Source organism: Cygnus olor, chromosome 10, assembly GCF_009769625.2.
Source record: "Cygnus olor isolate bCygOlo1 chromosome 10, bCygOlo1.pri.v2, whole genome shotgun sequence".
Classification (NCBI taxonomy): domain Eukaryota; kingdom Metazoa; phylum Chordata; class Aves; order Anseriformes; family Anatidae; genus Cygnus; species Cygnus olor.
The window spans coordinates 6,050,463-6,067,307 of record NC_049178.1 but is presented as its reverse complement, the minus strand read 5'-3'; the positions used below and the strand labels follow the sequence as shown (position 1 = coordinate 6,067,307).

General features: G+C 36.7%; 1 protein-coding gene across 3 annotated transcripts; it reads left to right on the top strand.

Annotated features, from left to right (window-relative positions):
• The first annotated feature begins 53 nt into the window (after positions 1-53).
• Positions 54-16,565, top strand: NOL8 (nucleolar protein 8). Of its 3 annotated transcripts, XM_040569175.1 has the most exons (18): positions 61-173; positions 461-505; positions 1,365-1,549; positions 1,690-1,752; positions 2,715-2,793; positions 3,091-3,238; positions 4,152-4,220; positions 4,542-6,428; positions 6,708-6,824; positions 7,947-8,063; positions 8,408-8,492; positions 9,359-9,503; positions 10,950-11,033; positions 11,795-12,072; positions 14,013-14,139; positions 14,545-14,615; positions 15,565-15,647; positions 15,971-16,565. In XM_040569175.1, exons 3-18 carry the CDS (start codon positions 1,411-1,413, stop codon positions 16,022-16,024), a joined length of 3,546 nt encoding a protein of 1,181 aa, XP_040425109.1. In that variant the 5' UTR covers positions 61-173; positions 461-505; positions 1,365-1,410; the 3' UTR covers positions 16,025-16,565. The 3 variants fall into 3 exon arrangements, with proteins under 3 accessions (XP_040425110.1, XP_040425108.1, XP_040425109.1); XM_040569176.1 differs by lacking the exon at positions 461-505 and having other exon boundaries at positions 54-173; positions 9,362-9,503; XM_040569174.1 differs by lacking the exon at positions 461-505 and having other exon boundaries at positions 54-173.
• The last annotated feature ends 280 nt before the right edge of the window (positions 16,566-16,845 follow it).

Here is a 16,845-nt window from a genome sequence, read left to right as displayed (position 1 = left end):
CCATGCCCCGAGCTGCGTGTTCCCCCCAAACCTGACCGGCCGCGAACAGGAGCCCGGCTGCAGCGCGGGCGGAGCAGCGGGAGGCGGAACCCTCCTTCGGCGAGAGGGCGCCAGGAAGGGCTGCGAGGGGGAAAGCACCGGCAGCGGCACCGCGAGGAGTGCACATGGGGGCGGTGAGCGGCGGCCGGGGGCGGTGAGCGGCGGCCGGGGCCGGTGGGGGCGAGCCGGGGCTGGGGGGGGGGGGTGCAAAACCCCCAAACTCTCCCCAACCCCCCCCCCCCAAGCCCCCGTCTGGCGCCTTTGTGCTGCCTGTGGCGGGCTGCGCTGACAGGAGCCGTGGGAGGCGAAGCGGGTTTGCGCCCAGCTCCGTGGTGTCTGGTCTAGTTTGTGTGAAAATTTCGTTTGTTTTTGTTTCGTTTTGGTTTATTTCATCCTATTTTATTTTATTTTTGCTTTTTAGGTAGTACTTGTTTTCGCATTTCGAGGATTTTTTTCTCTTTAGGAAGTACGCTCGTCGGAAGGCTTTTAAAATTGTGTTCACGTACAGTTATCTTTCTGAAAATAGCAGAAACATACGCAAATACTCTGCACGTATACAGACGTCGTTAGATAATGTGTACAAATTGTACATGTATGCAAGTGTTCTGTACTGCTTCTGCAGAACATACTGCGGTCAGCTAGGCCACCTTACCCTGGGCCTACTTTGGTCATGGGTTTCTTTTTTTTTTTTTTTTTAATTTAAGGCCTGCGAGGTTGATGTTTGTATGCTGGAAAATAAGTGGGATAAGCTTGGCCTTTCCCCTTCTGTGTTGTGCTTTTGTTGTCACTTGTGCTGAAACAAGATGTTCAGTGAGAAAGGACTGTTCCCTTGCGTCAAGCGCTCAGATGTGCAAGAGCGCGTGGTATCACGATAGAAATGCTTAAGAACAGTTTCTCAGTTGAATGTTTCTACTGCTCGACTTTTTAATTTTTGTAAAGAAATTCTGAGATGTAGAAGGTCTTGAGCTTCATCTGCACCAATCCACAGAGGCTGTATTCCTAAACATTAGTTCTAGTGTTGCTAGCTTAAAAAGTTATGGGTAAAAAGCTTGATAACTTGCAAGCTTCTAATTGTGATACCGGGGGGTGAAGTGAAAGGAATGCCGAGCTGTTCACGCGTACTGTCGTGCAGCAAGTTATATACTTTAAGGTAAAAGATAAGCTAAACCCTGGCATATACCAATGCAGTGTTTACTGGTACTAGACTGGAGCAGAGCATGTTACCTAGTCCGAAGCAAAGGCGCACTCTTCTCAAAGGTTCTTTGTGGAGGAATTTTGATGGAATGATTTGTTTCATAATTGGAACTATTGCTATCATTTTACAGAAAAACAGAGTGCATGTTACAGATGTGACAGCTTGACTTCTTGAGTATGGAGAAGGAACAAGCTTCAAAACGTCTATACGTTGGAGGTCTTGGCCATACAGTTTCTAAGGCTGAACTACAAGAAAGATTTGGCAAGTTTGGACGTGTTTTGGATGTAGAGATTATTACCAGAAAAGATGACCAGGGTAACAGTTTTATATCATTCTTTAAAAGTGGATTATGCTTCAACTCAGTGTAAAATTTTTCTTGGTTCAGAAATACTTTATTTTCAGGAAAGAAATACTGAAGTTACATAGAAATTAAATTAATGTTTATCATTGAGCAGGGAACCCTACGAAAACTTTTGCTTACATCACTGCCAACATTTCTGAAACAGATCTTAGAAAATGTAAGTATATTCTTCTCATTTTGTTTATAAGTATGTTATGTTCCTGAACCAAATTACATTACTGATCATTCATCTGATGTTGTCAAGTCAGAACATGGTCAAGGCAGAGCTTGTTTCATTGTGTTGTCATACTTGATTCATTTGCTTTAAGTTGCAGTATATGGAGGCTGTTTTTGCTAGAGTTCTCAGTGAGCAGGTGCTAGCAGATTTAAAAAAAATCTTGCAACTGAAGATGTAATTTTATTTGTTCGTTCTAGCCATTTTATCAAAAAGTGTAGGAAATGCATTTCAAACACTTCCACTGAGTCCATAAAACATTAGAAGGAACTTGACATGAAAGGAAGCCCAGAAGGAGTTTCCATAAACGTGCTTCTGTTACAGCAGTCTTACAAATTCCAAAATTGGTGGATTACAAAATTATTTGTGAAGTTATAAAATTACCTGTGTAATATGTAGTAGTAAAACACCAGATGAAGGTACCTTTACCTAAAGAGAGGGATCGATAACGTGCCCCTGTATTTAGAGAATACAGGGATTAGGAAGAGGAAGGCTCTTTGAGATCAACTAAAAGCTAACCCAGCCATTCTTTCTTACAGTTTTCGTAACTGTTTTTGGTGCTCCTTAGCTATGTCTTACAAAAATAAATAAGTTAAGTACAGAAGAGTTTATCTGACATTAGCACAGAAACTTCATCGTACGTATATTTGAATCTTCACATTGGTGTTTGAACTGAACTGTACAAACTTGAATAACACTTCTCATCTCAGAACTTTAATTTTGGATGTGGACGTCCTTGTTTAAGAATAGGATATTAGGCTTTTCATATGCAAACGTAAATGGCTAATGTGGTATAAGATGATACTAAAGAAACCTCAAGCTATTGTAGAAGGTGGCATAGTTAAGTTCAAAATGGATTTTTTTTAATGTAGAAGATACTAATTTCTAGTCTCCTTGTTTCACAGGCACATCAATTTTAAATAAAGCCAAATGGAAAGGGCAGACACTGCAAGTCGAGTTGGCCAAAGAAAGCTTTTTGCATAGGTAAAAATCAATAAACAAATATACGTTTTTACTGAAGTTACCCTTTTTATGTTTAACTACCAACATTACGGCAATGCTTTATGCATCTGCTACACTCTTATTCCTTCTAATTTTTATTGATGTCGGTGGACTGTTGATGCATATTAGCACGTTTTCCCTTAAAGATCAACTATAATCAGAAATATGTTAATTCTTTAAGTAGTGAATGCTTACTGTTCTATGGGAGATGGTCACTGCCAGTTACAATTTAGCACACAGGCAGATCTTTTTACAGGTGTAATGTACTTTTTGGTACAGGCTTGCTATGGAGAGAGAGGAAGCGAGGCTTCAGAAAGAAAAAACACAGAGAAACGACAAAACATCTCTGCTAGAATCGCTGAAAAAGGCTGGAGTTGTAGACTTTCACATGAAAGCAGTACCAGGTACAGAGGTGCCAGACCATAAGGTATGGATCTGTAGAGAATTAAAACAAAAAACAGAATTGGGCACAAGTTTATTACATCTAAATTGATGTTAAATCTTTATGCTGTCTGTAAAGAAACTTGTATAAGTGTGACAATCTAGCTTTGCTAAGTAGTCAAAAGAAATGCCTTGCATGTAAACTAGCAGGATATTTTTGTCGTTCTTTGTAATGACTAGAAATAATCTTGATCATGCAGTCCTCTGTCATGTTAAACTAATAAATGCTTTGTTACTCTTTAATGCCTGAATGTCTTCATGTCACTCTTAATAGCATAAAAAGAGCATTTGTGTTTATTTTTATAGAGCATATACGTTTTGGACGGCTGGGCTGTCAGGGACTGTTCTCTGTGCTTCAATACATTTAAAATCGGTATCTATGCATGTTTACAAAAGTAAGACTGAACAAAATTGTTGAGCATGCAAACTTAGGCAACAAAAATATTTACCACAAAATTTTAAATTTGTTTACTAAGCACTTTGATTTTGGAAAGTGTGAGGGATTTTGAATTTAACTGGGAAGGGAAAGAAAGGCAAAATAATAGTGATACTGTCCATATAGTTACCATTGTTAATTCATAAGCCAAAAGCTTTATATTAAGAATCTTACTTGTAAAGAAATTCGTTTGTATTTTGTCGTTATTTGCAGGTTGTAGACAGTTATTGGTCTTACTGTATGTTTTTTGTTGTGATTTTTTTTTAAGAAGGAATGAAGCTGGTTAAGTTGCACACTATGAAAATATCTCACTTAAGGGAAATAAAAAATAAATTGATCACAGATGGTTCTTTATTAGTATTTCTTACCAAAGGATATACACCTTGTTTTACTCAAGATTTATTTCCTTTCCCTTTTTTTTGTTTGTTTTGTTTTATGCTGATTTATTTCTCTTTCCTTTCAGAATTGGGTTGTGGGTAAGTTTGGTAGAGTCCTACCCATCCTTCGCCTTAGGAGTCAACAAAAAAATAAAATATCCTTTTTGTACTGGTTGGGCATAGATACAATCCTCTTCTTTCTTTTGTTGTATGGGTAACTGTATCTGCTTATCTGCTTAAGGGTCTTCACATTGACTACTATGGCAGGTTTGATTTACTGAGTCCCTTAAGTAAATCTAGCAATAAGTTTGTGTGATTTGAATAACTTTCTTTAGACTGCAAGTCCTTTGTTTGAAGGCATAGTCATAACGTTAAAAGAATTCATTGTCCTTTCACTTAGAATTTAGCTTGTTCCTAGAGATTGGAAGTCTCTGCTGGAAGAATTGTATTGTTCTTATTCCTTAACTCAGACTAACATTGTGAAATATGACCCATCAAAATACTGCCACAACCTTAGAAAGCTGGAGCAAGACTTGACACACGTAGTTCCTGTATCCAAGCTTACTTGGCATTTGGAAGAGAAAGATGACAGCATAAGCAAGAAGCGGCAAGGAGAATTCCCTGTAACTAAGAAACAACCTAAAAAGTTGAGACAACTGGACAGTGAGGGTCTGAATGGATCAGCAGCGCTCCCTTCTGGCTGCTGGCCACATTCAAACAACATAAGCTCTTCACAGCTAGACCAAAGATCAAAAACCAAATCCAATGAGAGGTCTAAATTGCTTCCATCAAGCAGTCTTTATAGGAGAACACCAGGGCAAGGCTCATTATCAGATAAAACCAATATTTCTAGGATTTCTTCTCAGAATAGTACAATGCATGTTTCTGATGGTGACATTGATTCTGAGGAGGAAATCAGAACGATGGTAAAGAAAGAGACGGAAAGACGGCAAGCAGCCATTGAGACTGAGAGTGACCACTTGGAAATTGTTGGAGTTAATTTTGAGTTAAAGTACAATACTCACTGGTCCTTAGGCAATCTAGACACCACAAAGAAAGTTGTCAAAGGAAATAATAAAGAGACTGTGGAATGTGATAATGGTTATGATTCAGCAGATACAGATGAGATTATTGCTGAGAGTAAAGGTCCAGATCTAAGTAGCATGAAAACTGCATTTTTAGAAGACTCTAAACTGGCAGTGGTGGAAACGAAAGAAATACTAACAAATAAAAAATGTGATTTGGCAAATGACTCCTCACCGAAAACCCACAGAACTGTAAGAGAAGGGAAAATAAGAGAACCTAAAACTTCTGCCTTGCCGAGCACAACAAAGACAAGCGATAGTGAAAGCTCTTATTCAGAGTCTGAGGAAGGGGAGTCTGAAGTCAGTTCTGATTACGAATCCATGATGCAAAACTGTTACCGTCTAGACCTTACATTAGATGACCTAAAAGCATTAGCTACTGAGAAGTCTGGGACGTCAGTCGAGGAATCGGATAGCACACAGAGTTCTAGTCAGTGCAGCATTAAAGAAAATGCTAAGGGCAACGTCAAACATAAAACAAAACTTTCTACAACTCCCCCTGCAGTCAAAAAGAAGTGCATCTGTCCTGAAGATATAGTTGCTGCCATTTTAAAAGGGGAGAAGAATGCTGATGAGGAAAGCTCGAAGAGACACAACAGTTCATGTTTGAAATACCAGCCCTTCAGAGGAATGGGGTCCCTTTGTGAAAAAGAGTTAACTAAGGACAGTGCTGGTTTAAAGAAATCTGTAGAAAGTTTAGGTGTTGAAGCTTCAATTCCTTATTGTGGGGAGACGCCCTCTGAAGGGCAATCCAAGAACCATCCATTTTATTCCCTTGAAATCAGCAAGGAAAATGAACAAAGTGAGCCTTGTGAACACCACAAGTTGTCAGATGCTGTCTCCTTAGTAGATGAGAATGATCAGCCTGTTTGCAGGCCACATTTACAAGGAAAGAGGAAAAGGACAAATTATTTGCAAGAAGACCAAAACTTAAAGTATGGAGATGCTGCTCCTAGCACCAATGACGGTGAAGGTGAGAGCAGTGATGTGGATAGTAATGCTGCAGTGTCACAGAAACACATGAAACAATTGAAAACCCCAAAACTGCTTTCAAACAAAATGAAGAAGGTTGTAAGTTCAGAATGTGAAGTTAAGAAATGTGAAAGTAAGAAGATGAGTCTCCTGGAAAATAAGGAACTTCATGGTACTGCTTCAAAGGAGTCTAATACAAAAAAGAAACAATTGCAGGATAACCAGAGGAGGCTGGCAGCTCTAGAAGAGAGACAGAAAGAGAGAGAATTACAGAAAAAAGTCATTCAAGGAGCTCTTTCAAATCTGGTAATTACACTCGCAACTTTTATCTGAATAGTATAAAGTAAAAGAAAAAGGGAAAATAAGATTATTTTAAAGTATGATCAAGAATTCCCCTATTAATTTTTTAAATATTGCCAGTTTTCAGAGTTCGTACAAAATGTTGCATACCTAATTCCTGGGCTGTCTCTACAGGTGCAAAAGGAACAGTAGATTCCTCCTGTAATGTAGAAATACCTATGAATTACTTTTGTGTGACTGTAGTGAGTATTTGATGTTTAACCTGGCAGTTTTATTCTTACATAGGATAGCCAGCCAGCAAGCAAGCGTAAACACATCACATTCGATTCGGATGTGGAAAGTGAAGCTGAAGTGGATGAGATGTTGAAGGAAGATGAGAGTTTGGGAAATGTGCATGAAAAAGTAAGTTTTATTAAGAAAAAGTCCAGTATTGTGTGAAGAAGTTTCATATGGATATGACTGTGCCATTTGTTTTGAAGACTATTTTTCATAGTGTGGTGATAGAAAAAAGTAAATGATGAAGTTTTGAACTAATAGGAATAATTCTTTTTTAGCTAACACGAAACAGGTTACAAAGAATTTACCGTGCATCTGACCAAGTTGGAGATGTTGGAAACTTTATGAGGAGATGGAGATCTGATGCAAGATGTCTTAACTTTGATTAAAAGAAAAAGAATATTTAGGTTACAGAGCATAAGTAGCTTTGAATTTCACTGCTTTTGGTCAAAGGAAGGGGAAGAGATTTGGATTCAGTACGGTAGAAGGACTTATTGTTCTTTCCAACACTGGACGAAGAATCTGTATTAATAAAGTGTCTAGTTTTAAAACAAGTGATGTTTGAGTCCAGAGAAATTGTGTGGGACTTCATCTTTAAAGCTTATTTAATCAACTCCTTATTTAGCAGGCTCCTCAGACTGTATTCTCCTACCCACTGGAAAAAAAAAAAAAGGTTAGGGCCATCTTTACTATTGAAATAAAAACTTCTCTTCTAATTTTTCCTCATACTTAACTTTTTTTTTTAAGTTATATATATCTTTCATTGTATTTGGAATCCCTGCACTGTATCTTTCTTTAAGAGACCCTTTAGATGGAAAATTGTTGATTTTTTTGTGATGACTGGTATTTATCAACTGACTTAAACTATGTCCCAGAGCTATACCATAAATGATACCTGTTCAGAAAGGCTGTAATTAGACATTTATATTTTAAAGTTGATCTTCCTTCACATAATTAGAAAGATGTGTTTTATAGCTAGCTCATGTATTGTGGAACCTGAGTTACTTTCTACTTTCTACATGGATGTTTTGCCTCTAGTAAAATTTAATACTTTTTAACTGTAAAACAAAATGGCGAAACGTGTAAACAATGTAAGATTTGAAATGCATGGGCCAGTAAGTTAGCTGGTTGTTCTAGCAATGCACTTTTTCAGATAAATTGGAAATCACAAGAACAAAGTTATTACTGAATTATTTTCCCTTACTTGTGAAAATGTCTCATTTTCTGTATTCTTTTTGTTTAACACAGGAGTCTGCTCCTAAAACTTCTGGAAGACTCTTTGAAAGCAGCGAAGATGAGCAAGATGATACAGATGATGAGAGATTCAAAATTAAACCCCAGTTTGAAGGCAAAGCTGGTGAAAAAGTGAGTGAATCTATTAATGTGATTTATTTTTTTTTCGTAAGACTCCATAACATCACTTTGGAAGTATGTAATACGTAGGTTTGCATTCTTGCTGAATAGAATTTTGACAAACTTAAAATGGAATTCTCTTAAAAAGAGGGAACAGTAGCTATGGAGAAAATGTGTGTTGGGAAGTGAGGACAGTTCTCTCATCTTGTGATTGTTTTTGACTATGGAGGAATTTCTGGAAAAGGCATCGACATTTAAAGGTTGTTACTATGTAGTGATTATAGCGTTGGGGGGGGGAAGTTACTGTATGTTGATGGTTTGTTTTCCAACACTTAATAGGTTTTCATTTTATTTAGCTCTTGAATTTGCAATCACGGTTTGGCACAGATGAAAGATTTCGTATGGATGCTCGATTCCTTGAAAGTGACAGTGAAGAAGAAGGTAAGCTTGTACTTTCTTCCTGGTTAATAATAGTAATAGAGGTATATAATGGAGCCTTAATTTTGGATGCTTGTAGAAACTCCTTAACCTCTTGTTTCTCTGGTCATTCCTCAAAGTAAACAGCCAAACCGTGCTGTGGCTATATGTATTGTATGTTGGTAGTTGTTTTCTCAAATATATATGCTGCAAAAGCATTTGTAATAGCTAAATGAAATATTAATTTTGTTTAAAAGTCAACATTTGAAACGATCTTTTTAATACAGGCTTATGCCAGAGTGTTTTGCCCATGTTTTTCTTAAGGTAAATGGTGACATAACTAAAATAAACTTTTTGACCTTTACATCCATTTCAGTTGTTGGTTTTGTAGTCATTGTGCTCTCCACTGAGCAGTCATAGAAAGAAAGGGGTTTTTTTTTGTCCTTTTCACCTTTTCTACTATTTAAAAAAAGAAAAAAAGACATGTAAAGATTGTTTTTTTTTCCCTAACAAATTGTTAACCTTCTGCTCATGGCTCAGAATTTATTTCTGAAATGTAATCTTTTGCCAAGTTCTGCTACTGCCTTTGCTTAAACGATTTTCTGTACAGTCTCTCTCACTGCCAGAGTTGTTGCACAGTTGTACAAAAAAGGGAACAGGGTAAATAACTAGTCTGATTTTTCACATGAAATAAGTGTCCATAATACTGCTAATCAAAGACTAGCTGCACAGCAAGGAAGAAAGCCTCTAAGTAGCTTTAAGATAAGGGAAGTGCCCTGTCAATTTGCATGAGCTCTCCTACTGTTGTAATAGTGCTATACATTGAATTTCACAGACTTACTTTGGTCATAGTGGGGAAAATGTACTTATTTATTCATTTATCTTATTAGCAGAAACAAATACATTGAAGGCAGATGAGGAGGATGAACTTGCTGCAGAGAAAAAGAAAAATCTGCAAATACTGGGAAGCCTCTTGAATATCGACCTGGAACACGCCAAACCAACTAAAATGGCTACAAATGCTAAGAAATTCAAGTATGAGCCATCTATTATCAGGGAAGAAGGGATTTTAGGAAGGCTTAATTTTTCTCAGTATTACACAACTAAAGTTTCTTTGTTTACTGGGAGGACCTTATGTCGCGTGCATCTGAAGTTAGCTTTTAATTCAGTTTCCAACTTGAGTGTCCCAGTAGATTATGTAACTGGTAATTATCATTGTGGTAAGAAAAAAGTGATCAGATGCCTGCTTAAGGTTCTTCCAACAATCCAATTGTACAAAATTTACTGTGTATGAGAATTAATATTTTAATAAGTCCTTGCCTGTGTGAGATACTTCTGTTCTCTGTGAAGATAAACTTAAAGATAGACAAAGAACATGTGAGTTAGGCAGTAGGTCAGTAAGTTAGATCATAACTTCCACAGGAGTTAAGAAGGTAATTGTTCTCTCTGGCCTACACGTGAAAAATGAGTTAGGTATCCTTCTTTCAAGGGATAACATGAATCTTCTTTTGCAGTGGAGATTTTTTCTTTTTATGCTCATCTGTATTTCTGCTTTTGAGAAATGTCTTCATTAGATCAGCAATTTGTTACATCTGGCAGTGGACTGAAATGGTGGAAATTAAGAGTTAAGTGGAATGGAGTAATGTGCAATCAGTCAGCTTTTACAGACAGTTGTTATTGGAATTGCATGAATTGACTGCTGGCTGCTAAATATTGTGACTACGGCGCAATCATATTTAGGTCTATGACTGCTTTGTAAATTTTCTTGCATTTTCTAAAGACTGAGCAGAGGGGGAAATAATCTCTACAGCTGCAGAGATCATTTTAGGAAATATTTATTGCATTGGCGTTTTCTAATACCCAGTTAATGATATAGTGCATACCTACTTAAAAGCAGTTAAGTTGTAAGCATTAATTGAGGGAGAGGAGGGGAAACACGTGGCTATCTTCCTGCCTTGTGATAAGGCAGCATGGGCTTTCCCACTCCACTATAACGGTCAGTCTAAACATTAGACTGCTCTATCTGGAAGTTCCCCAAAATGTTTACATACTGGAAGGGGAACATGCTACTCTGTTTCCTTGAATTATTTGACTTTGTGGAATGTTTGGTACTGGAATACACAGCTACATTGATATATTTATCTACCAATAGATATCTATTGATATGCCTCCACCTGTTTATCTTTTGAGGAGATATAAACTTCTACTGTATAACACTCAACTTTAAGTGTTTTTTATAAAATATTACACAATTTGATTAAAGTTGATTCTGTTTATAATTTTTCCTGAACCAGACAGGCACAGGCATTTAAAAAGTATCTTCTGGTCAGTTAGATTTTGGATTGGTTTGGAGCTTTTTTGATAAAGAAGTACTTGTAGATCTGAATCTGACTATAGAGGTTTAGGGTGGCTTTCAATTGACCATTTATAGTGTCTCATGGGTGATTTCTTGCTGTTTTTTTCCCCATTCTATTATTATAGGGATATTAATGCTCTCCGCTATGATCCCACAAGGCAGGACCATGCGGTTTTTGAAAGGAAACCCAATGCTACAGAAAAAGAGAGGTAATAGTACAGCTTGGTACCTATCATTGTAATGTTTCTTTCCCTGGAAGGCTGGTTTTCAAAAACAGCAAAAAACTGAGTTTGAAACTACACATACTGCTCTGTTTTTTCCTTAGTTCTCACTGTTATTGCTGAGATAAGGATTGTGGCCAATAAAAACACCAAGTAACATAATACTTTCTTTCTAGTCTGCCTACTCCCTGGTGCTATTTTCTGTCCTCCTTTCTCACCTTCAGGCTTTCCTCTGCTTCAAGTTATGGATTTTGAGACTTTTAAATCTGTGAGAAAAAAGCATTGTCTGTTAACATCTCATTTGCCAGAAAAGAAATCTGTCCCAAATATCATAGTATTTAGATCAGATACTGTCATGTATTAAATGACGAGTCAGAATTTCATTCACTATGAAGTAGAAGTGTTGCTGCCTTTCCATGCATTCAAACCTGAGGCACTTCCCTGCTGCTCACCCTCAAAAGGTGGGCAAATTGTATAAGGTGGAAAGAAAGGGGTTAAAAGTTTGAACCCAAATGACAGTCATGCTGTCCTATAAACCTTGGAATATCCTGTTGCCAGAACTTGTAATTGCTAAGAAAGAGGAGGAAAAAAAAATGTAAAGTGATCTACCTATTAATGTGCTCAGATAAGCAGCCTTGCTATTAATTGCTATTGCTACTATAATTGCTGTTATTTCTGAAGTTCTTGGGGAACCTTTCTTTTAAAAACATGCATGCTGTTTTCATTATCTTTTAACAATCTGATTTCAGTAAAGCTAAGAGGAAGAAGAAGAGGGAGGAGAGTGAGAAACTGCCTGAAGTGTCTAAAGAAATCTATTATGATATTGCTGTTGATTTAAAAGAGTTGTTTGGATCTTCAAAGAGCAAACAAGAAAAAAGAGAAGAAATACCCTGGGACAAAGATGATGCAGAGGAATCCACCCCACATGACAGTCTGGGACCTGATGTTGGGAGTAACACAGCTCAGAATTCTAGTGGTTTCAAGTTTTCTTTCTTTGGTGACATGGATCAGTCACACGTAAAAGAAGGTAATAGCAGAATATACATAATAATACATTTTTGAACAAGTTGATTATGTCAGACACAGGAGTTACATAGCGTGTTTTAGGTTCAGAAACCAGAGTTTTCAGAGGCTAAAGTCAGTAATTATGCAAAATCATTATAGTCTTCTTTTATACTTGCCAAGATCTTTGTAGTTTAATCCCAGTTAATCGTGCTTGCATCCCAGGATTTTTTTTAAGGAATAGTGTCAAGAGATAACGTTTTGAGAAGGAAATACTATTTAATTATTTTTTGAACGGTGATGGAAAAAGTTGTCATCCAATGAATTTCTCAAATATACGAGGAAGAAATATAGTACACAAGTCAAATCAGAATTCATATAAAACAACAAGATTGTATAAATAAAATATCCCTTAATTAAGGGAGTATTATGAGCAAAGAAGATCTTAGAGTTGACCCCAAGATCCATGAACAGTTTAATATGTGCTTAACCGTATTGTAACTTTAGAAATTTGAAACTGAATGATGTGATTATTGGGGTATTATCGAGGTAAAAACAAAAAAGCATCCCAATGTAAGGAAAATTGAACGTTATGTGATGAAAATTAGAAAAAAATGGTATTGAATCCCTTCGTAAGAAGTACTGTAGGAAAAGAGACTGTGTGAAGTTAACTGACATACAAAACAAAAAAATCAGTAATGCTGACTTCAAAAATAGGGTAAATTCAGTAATACAGGTTTCAGTATAGCAACGTGTGAGCTCACTAGAACAATGTGGAAAATATCCGAGAGGAGATGTAGTATGTAGTTCACAAACTTCTTAGCATTGAGAACCGTACTTGAACACTGTGTCTTACATTATTTGTTATGAATAATTATTGGCTTATATTGCATAAAAATCCTATTCACGGATTGCAGGACCACCGTGCTAGCTGCTGAGTTGATTCAAAGCAAAAAGATAGGTGTGACCCTATTGCACATACCTGGGTTGCTACAATAATTTTTGTAATTTTTGTGTAACCCGACTTCAGAAAGATCATGTGTGTCATGTGGAAGCCATGAAAGAAGAAAACCAATAGTCTGGTTTTTGCAGTGCAAATTATGTGTGATGTGGATAATTTGAACTTGCTCTCTTCCCCAGCAAATGCTTCCTTTTTCCAGATTAGAAATTTCTGATCTTTCACTTGAATAGGATTTTTTTTTTTTTGGTCCCCTCACCCCCCCCCCCCCCCCCCCCAGTTGTCTAGTGACTTATGGGTTTGGAAATGGCTTTATAGTGCCAGAGAGAGGCAGTATAAGGAAGAGCTGTTTTCTCTACTCTGGCCTGATGAGTTCTGCACAGATACTGTGCTTATACACTAAAAGAAGAGGGTACCCCTAACCTCAGTTCTTTTGGCCGAGGGAAGCAGTAATAGCTCAGGTGCATATGTAAGTTACCATGTCTAAACTGAACTTCTGGCAACTCCCTGTCTATGTTAATAGGCAGGAACATGTACATGAATATAACAGCGTGATTGAATACACAGAAAGAATAAGCTAAGGCATTGTGAGCCTCTTAATAAAGGAACTTTGTAAGATAGCTCACAATGAAAGGAAGCTTATATTCCATCTTATACAAGGTAAAAATATGAACAGACACAATTACTCCCAACTCAGTTAATAATAATTGTTTGGTTAGAGTGACTTGATCAGAGCCATGGGCCCTAACAGTGAGCTTCAAAAGGACTTGGTGCACTTTTTCCCTATGCTGTGTTAATACTACTTGTGTGTTTAGAGGATGAATTACTAACATTAGAGAGAGCAAACTACATTCATACCTGTCCAAAGAACCATAGAAGAATCTGTGAAGAGAGGTTTTTGTCCTGCACAAATCTGTCATTTCCAATGTAACTATTTCACTCTTCAGTAGATTTTTTTTACTGGCAAGGAGGTGAGTAATCTGACTTCTGTTGTGCTGCTACTGCAGAGCCCTACGTACTTGAAACAATAAAACCTGTAAAAGTCAGCTGGCAAGAAGATCCACGTTTCCAAGACAGCAGCTCTGAGGATGATGATGAACCAGAGGCAACAGAAAGTGAAAGGGACAAAGAAATGCAAGTTCTGTTCTTATTTGTTTTCTTGGTAGTAGATGATGCTATGAGAATTTTAATAGCATCAGTCCATCCAGTCATGGAAAACTAGTATCTTCATTGTGCATTTTTTTTTTTTTAGGGAAACCATTCCTTACTGCACAGAACATAATATTCAAAAATTCTGCTATCAGATTTGAAGTTGAATGTAAAAGCTGAGTTTCTGGGTTGGTGCATGAGAACTTAATTGGGTAGTGGTTTTGGCCAAAAGTCAAATACATGCCAAGTGTTCTTGCACATTTCTTTATAGAAGGCTGTAATGCTACACTTCAATGCATGCTATTTCTGTGAAGTATTGCAGCTTTAATTTGTGTTAATGGAATTTGAGACTAACTATTATGACACTGAAATTTCTTTGTATTTTTCTAGGTTTTCCTCTTTACCGCAGGCAGTAAGTGCTAGGTTTTTCTTCTTCTCCAAAGGTGATGAACGATTAAAAGGTATAATGGGGTTTATTCACCCCTACAATTTCTCTACTGAAACTTTACAAGAAAAAAACGTTGCCTCGTTATTAATGTTAGTTAAAACATAAATGAGATGATTAAGGCAGGGAAAAAAATTGTGGTTTTCTGTTGCTACTTGTGAATATGGACTGTGGTAGTGCATCCCAACAGAAAGCACAGTTCTGATCCAACAAATACTGAACTCTTGCTTAAACTGCCCTCTTATTTTCAGATCGTTACCTAATTTGTTGCTGGTCTTTTAGAGCTTATAAATAGCTCGATAAGTTATCTAAACATTTTGGATCCTTTCAGGTGTATAATGTTAAATTTTATCAGCCACATAAGCCCATATGGTTCTTGATCCTAAATAATGTGTTTTGTGGTGGTTTTTTTTGTGTGTGTGTGTGAATATAATGAATTTCATAGTACAAAAAAATATAGTTGCTTCTGGTATTTTATACTATTGTCAGGACAAGTTTATAAATTATGTACATTTCCTGAGACAAGTTAATATATTGATATTTTTTAAAAAAAAAAAGTGTATGTAAAAGTTGTTGTGTAGCTAACATAGTTATTGTACTGTTATCTTCCAGCCTAAGAATCTGATTTACAATGCTTGTTAAAATCAAGCTCTGAATCTGTAACAGGCATGAATTTTTTTGATAGGCTTGGAATCATGCTGATGAGCTTTTAATGAAACGGATACGGATTGACTGCAATTACAGCATAATAAAGAAAATTGCTGCTGCCTTTAATTTTTCTCTAGTATGCCAGGCTGTAATGTATAACAGGTTTTGTTTCAACCAACTGTGTTGTGGGGGTAAGGGTGGAGTATGTGGAAAACAACAGGCCTTCTGACTTTATTACTATTTTGCACATGAAACTTACGAAGGACACCATATTCAGATGTTTTTAACTACATTAATTTGTTCTTTGTTCTGTGCAGAGGGCCCCAAGTTATTCTGTAGATCAGTTAACCTCAGTGAAGAAAAAGATAGTTGGGAAGACAGACGTAGATTATTGCTTGAGGTGAGTATTTTAACATCTGCTACTTGATAACTAGCTGAAAGCTCAGTGTGAGGAGGGAATGGGGCTGCTTATCTGTTTAATTTGCATTAAAATGAATCTGGGAATTTCAGAAGGGCTTGAAACTTTACTATTACAAGGAAACTACAAATTTTTAACATAGCAGTGTGTGTAACTTCATGTTGTGTTGTCTGGTCTGGTAAATTATTGAATGTCTGTATTGCACAGGGCCAGCTACATTAGTGCATGGAAAAAAACATGTTTGAGACAAAGAGGTGAATTGAGAAACTTCTCATAATATTGTGTTAAAATTTAAATATTTTCAGGAATGCCGGAAGAAACATAAGGATGCAAGAAGGAAAGTGAAAACAAAACAATAAGTCTTTGTTTCATGTTTCTTCTTTGAAAGAGACATTTTTCTTCAACTTCTTCAAAATTCTAATGTTTCAAAGATCTAACAAGAAACAATACCGGAAAAGACTGTTAAACTTTGTTTCTAAATAGCTACATATTTATTATGTCAATGTTTGTAACAAGTCAGGTGTGTTTTTTTCTATACGGTTTAAAGGAGACTTGCTTCTTTGCATATTTTGGGGAATTTGATCATTGAACAAAGAAAACAGTGGATTATTTTCTTGTGTTCTCATGCCTCCTTGCTGTATGCTGTTGATGAAGAACAGGTAGTACCACACCTTTAAGACTATACAACCTGTATTCAGCTGAATGTAACAGAGATCCTGTTTGAGATTCCTTTTACAAATTCTTGGAATGCTTCATTTTCAGAGTAAAAGTTTACCAGAAGCTTATGAAAATATGTATATAAGTGGGAAGACTTATGAAATGGGTAGATTTGTATTTCTTCACAGAGCTGATTTTTATACTTTTTAATTGAGTATATATACATAAATAAATATTAAGGACAAATGTTGCTGGTGTTGTATGCTTGTTGAATATTTTACATATAAGGATGTATTCTTCCGTCCATTTAGCATATATGCAGCAGAGGGTCATGACAACATCAGAATACAGAGTGTTATGAAAGTATTGGCTCTTGGCTAATTAACTTAGAGGCTACAGCATGTTTCAGCATGTATGTGATCTGCCTGGAGAAAGTCACTTGGTTTAAAGTGCTGTTCAATGATGGAAGATTGATCAGTCCTCTGTAGAATGTAAGAAGGGTCAATCCCCCTTAGAATAGTGA

Coding starts and splice junctions, on each gene's coding strand:
- NOL8 (XM_040569174.1), top strand. CDS start 1,411: ATGGAGAAGGAACAAGCTTCAAAACGTCTATACGTTGGAGGTCTTGGC. Junction 3,239..4,151: donor CAGAGGTGCCAGACCATAAG/GTATGGATCTGT, acceptor CTTTCCTTTCAG/AATTGGGTTGTGGGTAAGTT. Junction 6,429..6,707: donor AAGGAGCTCTTTCAAATCTG/GTAATTACACTC, acceptor ATTCTTACATAG/GATAGCCAGCCAGCAAGCAA.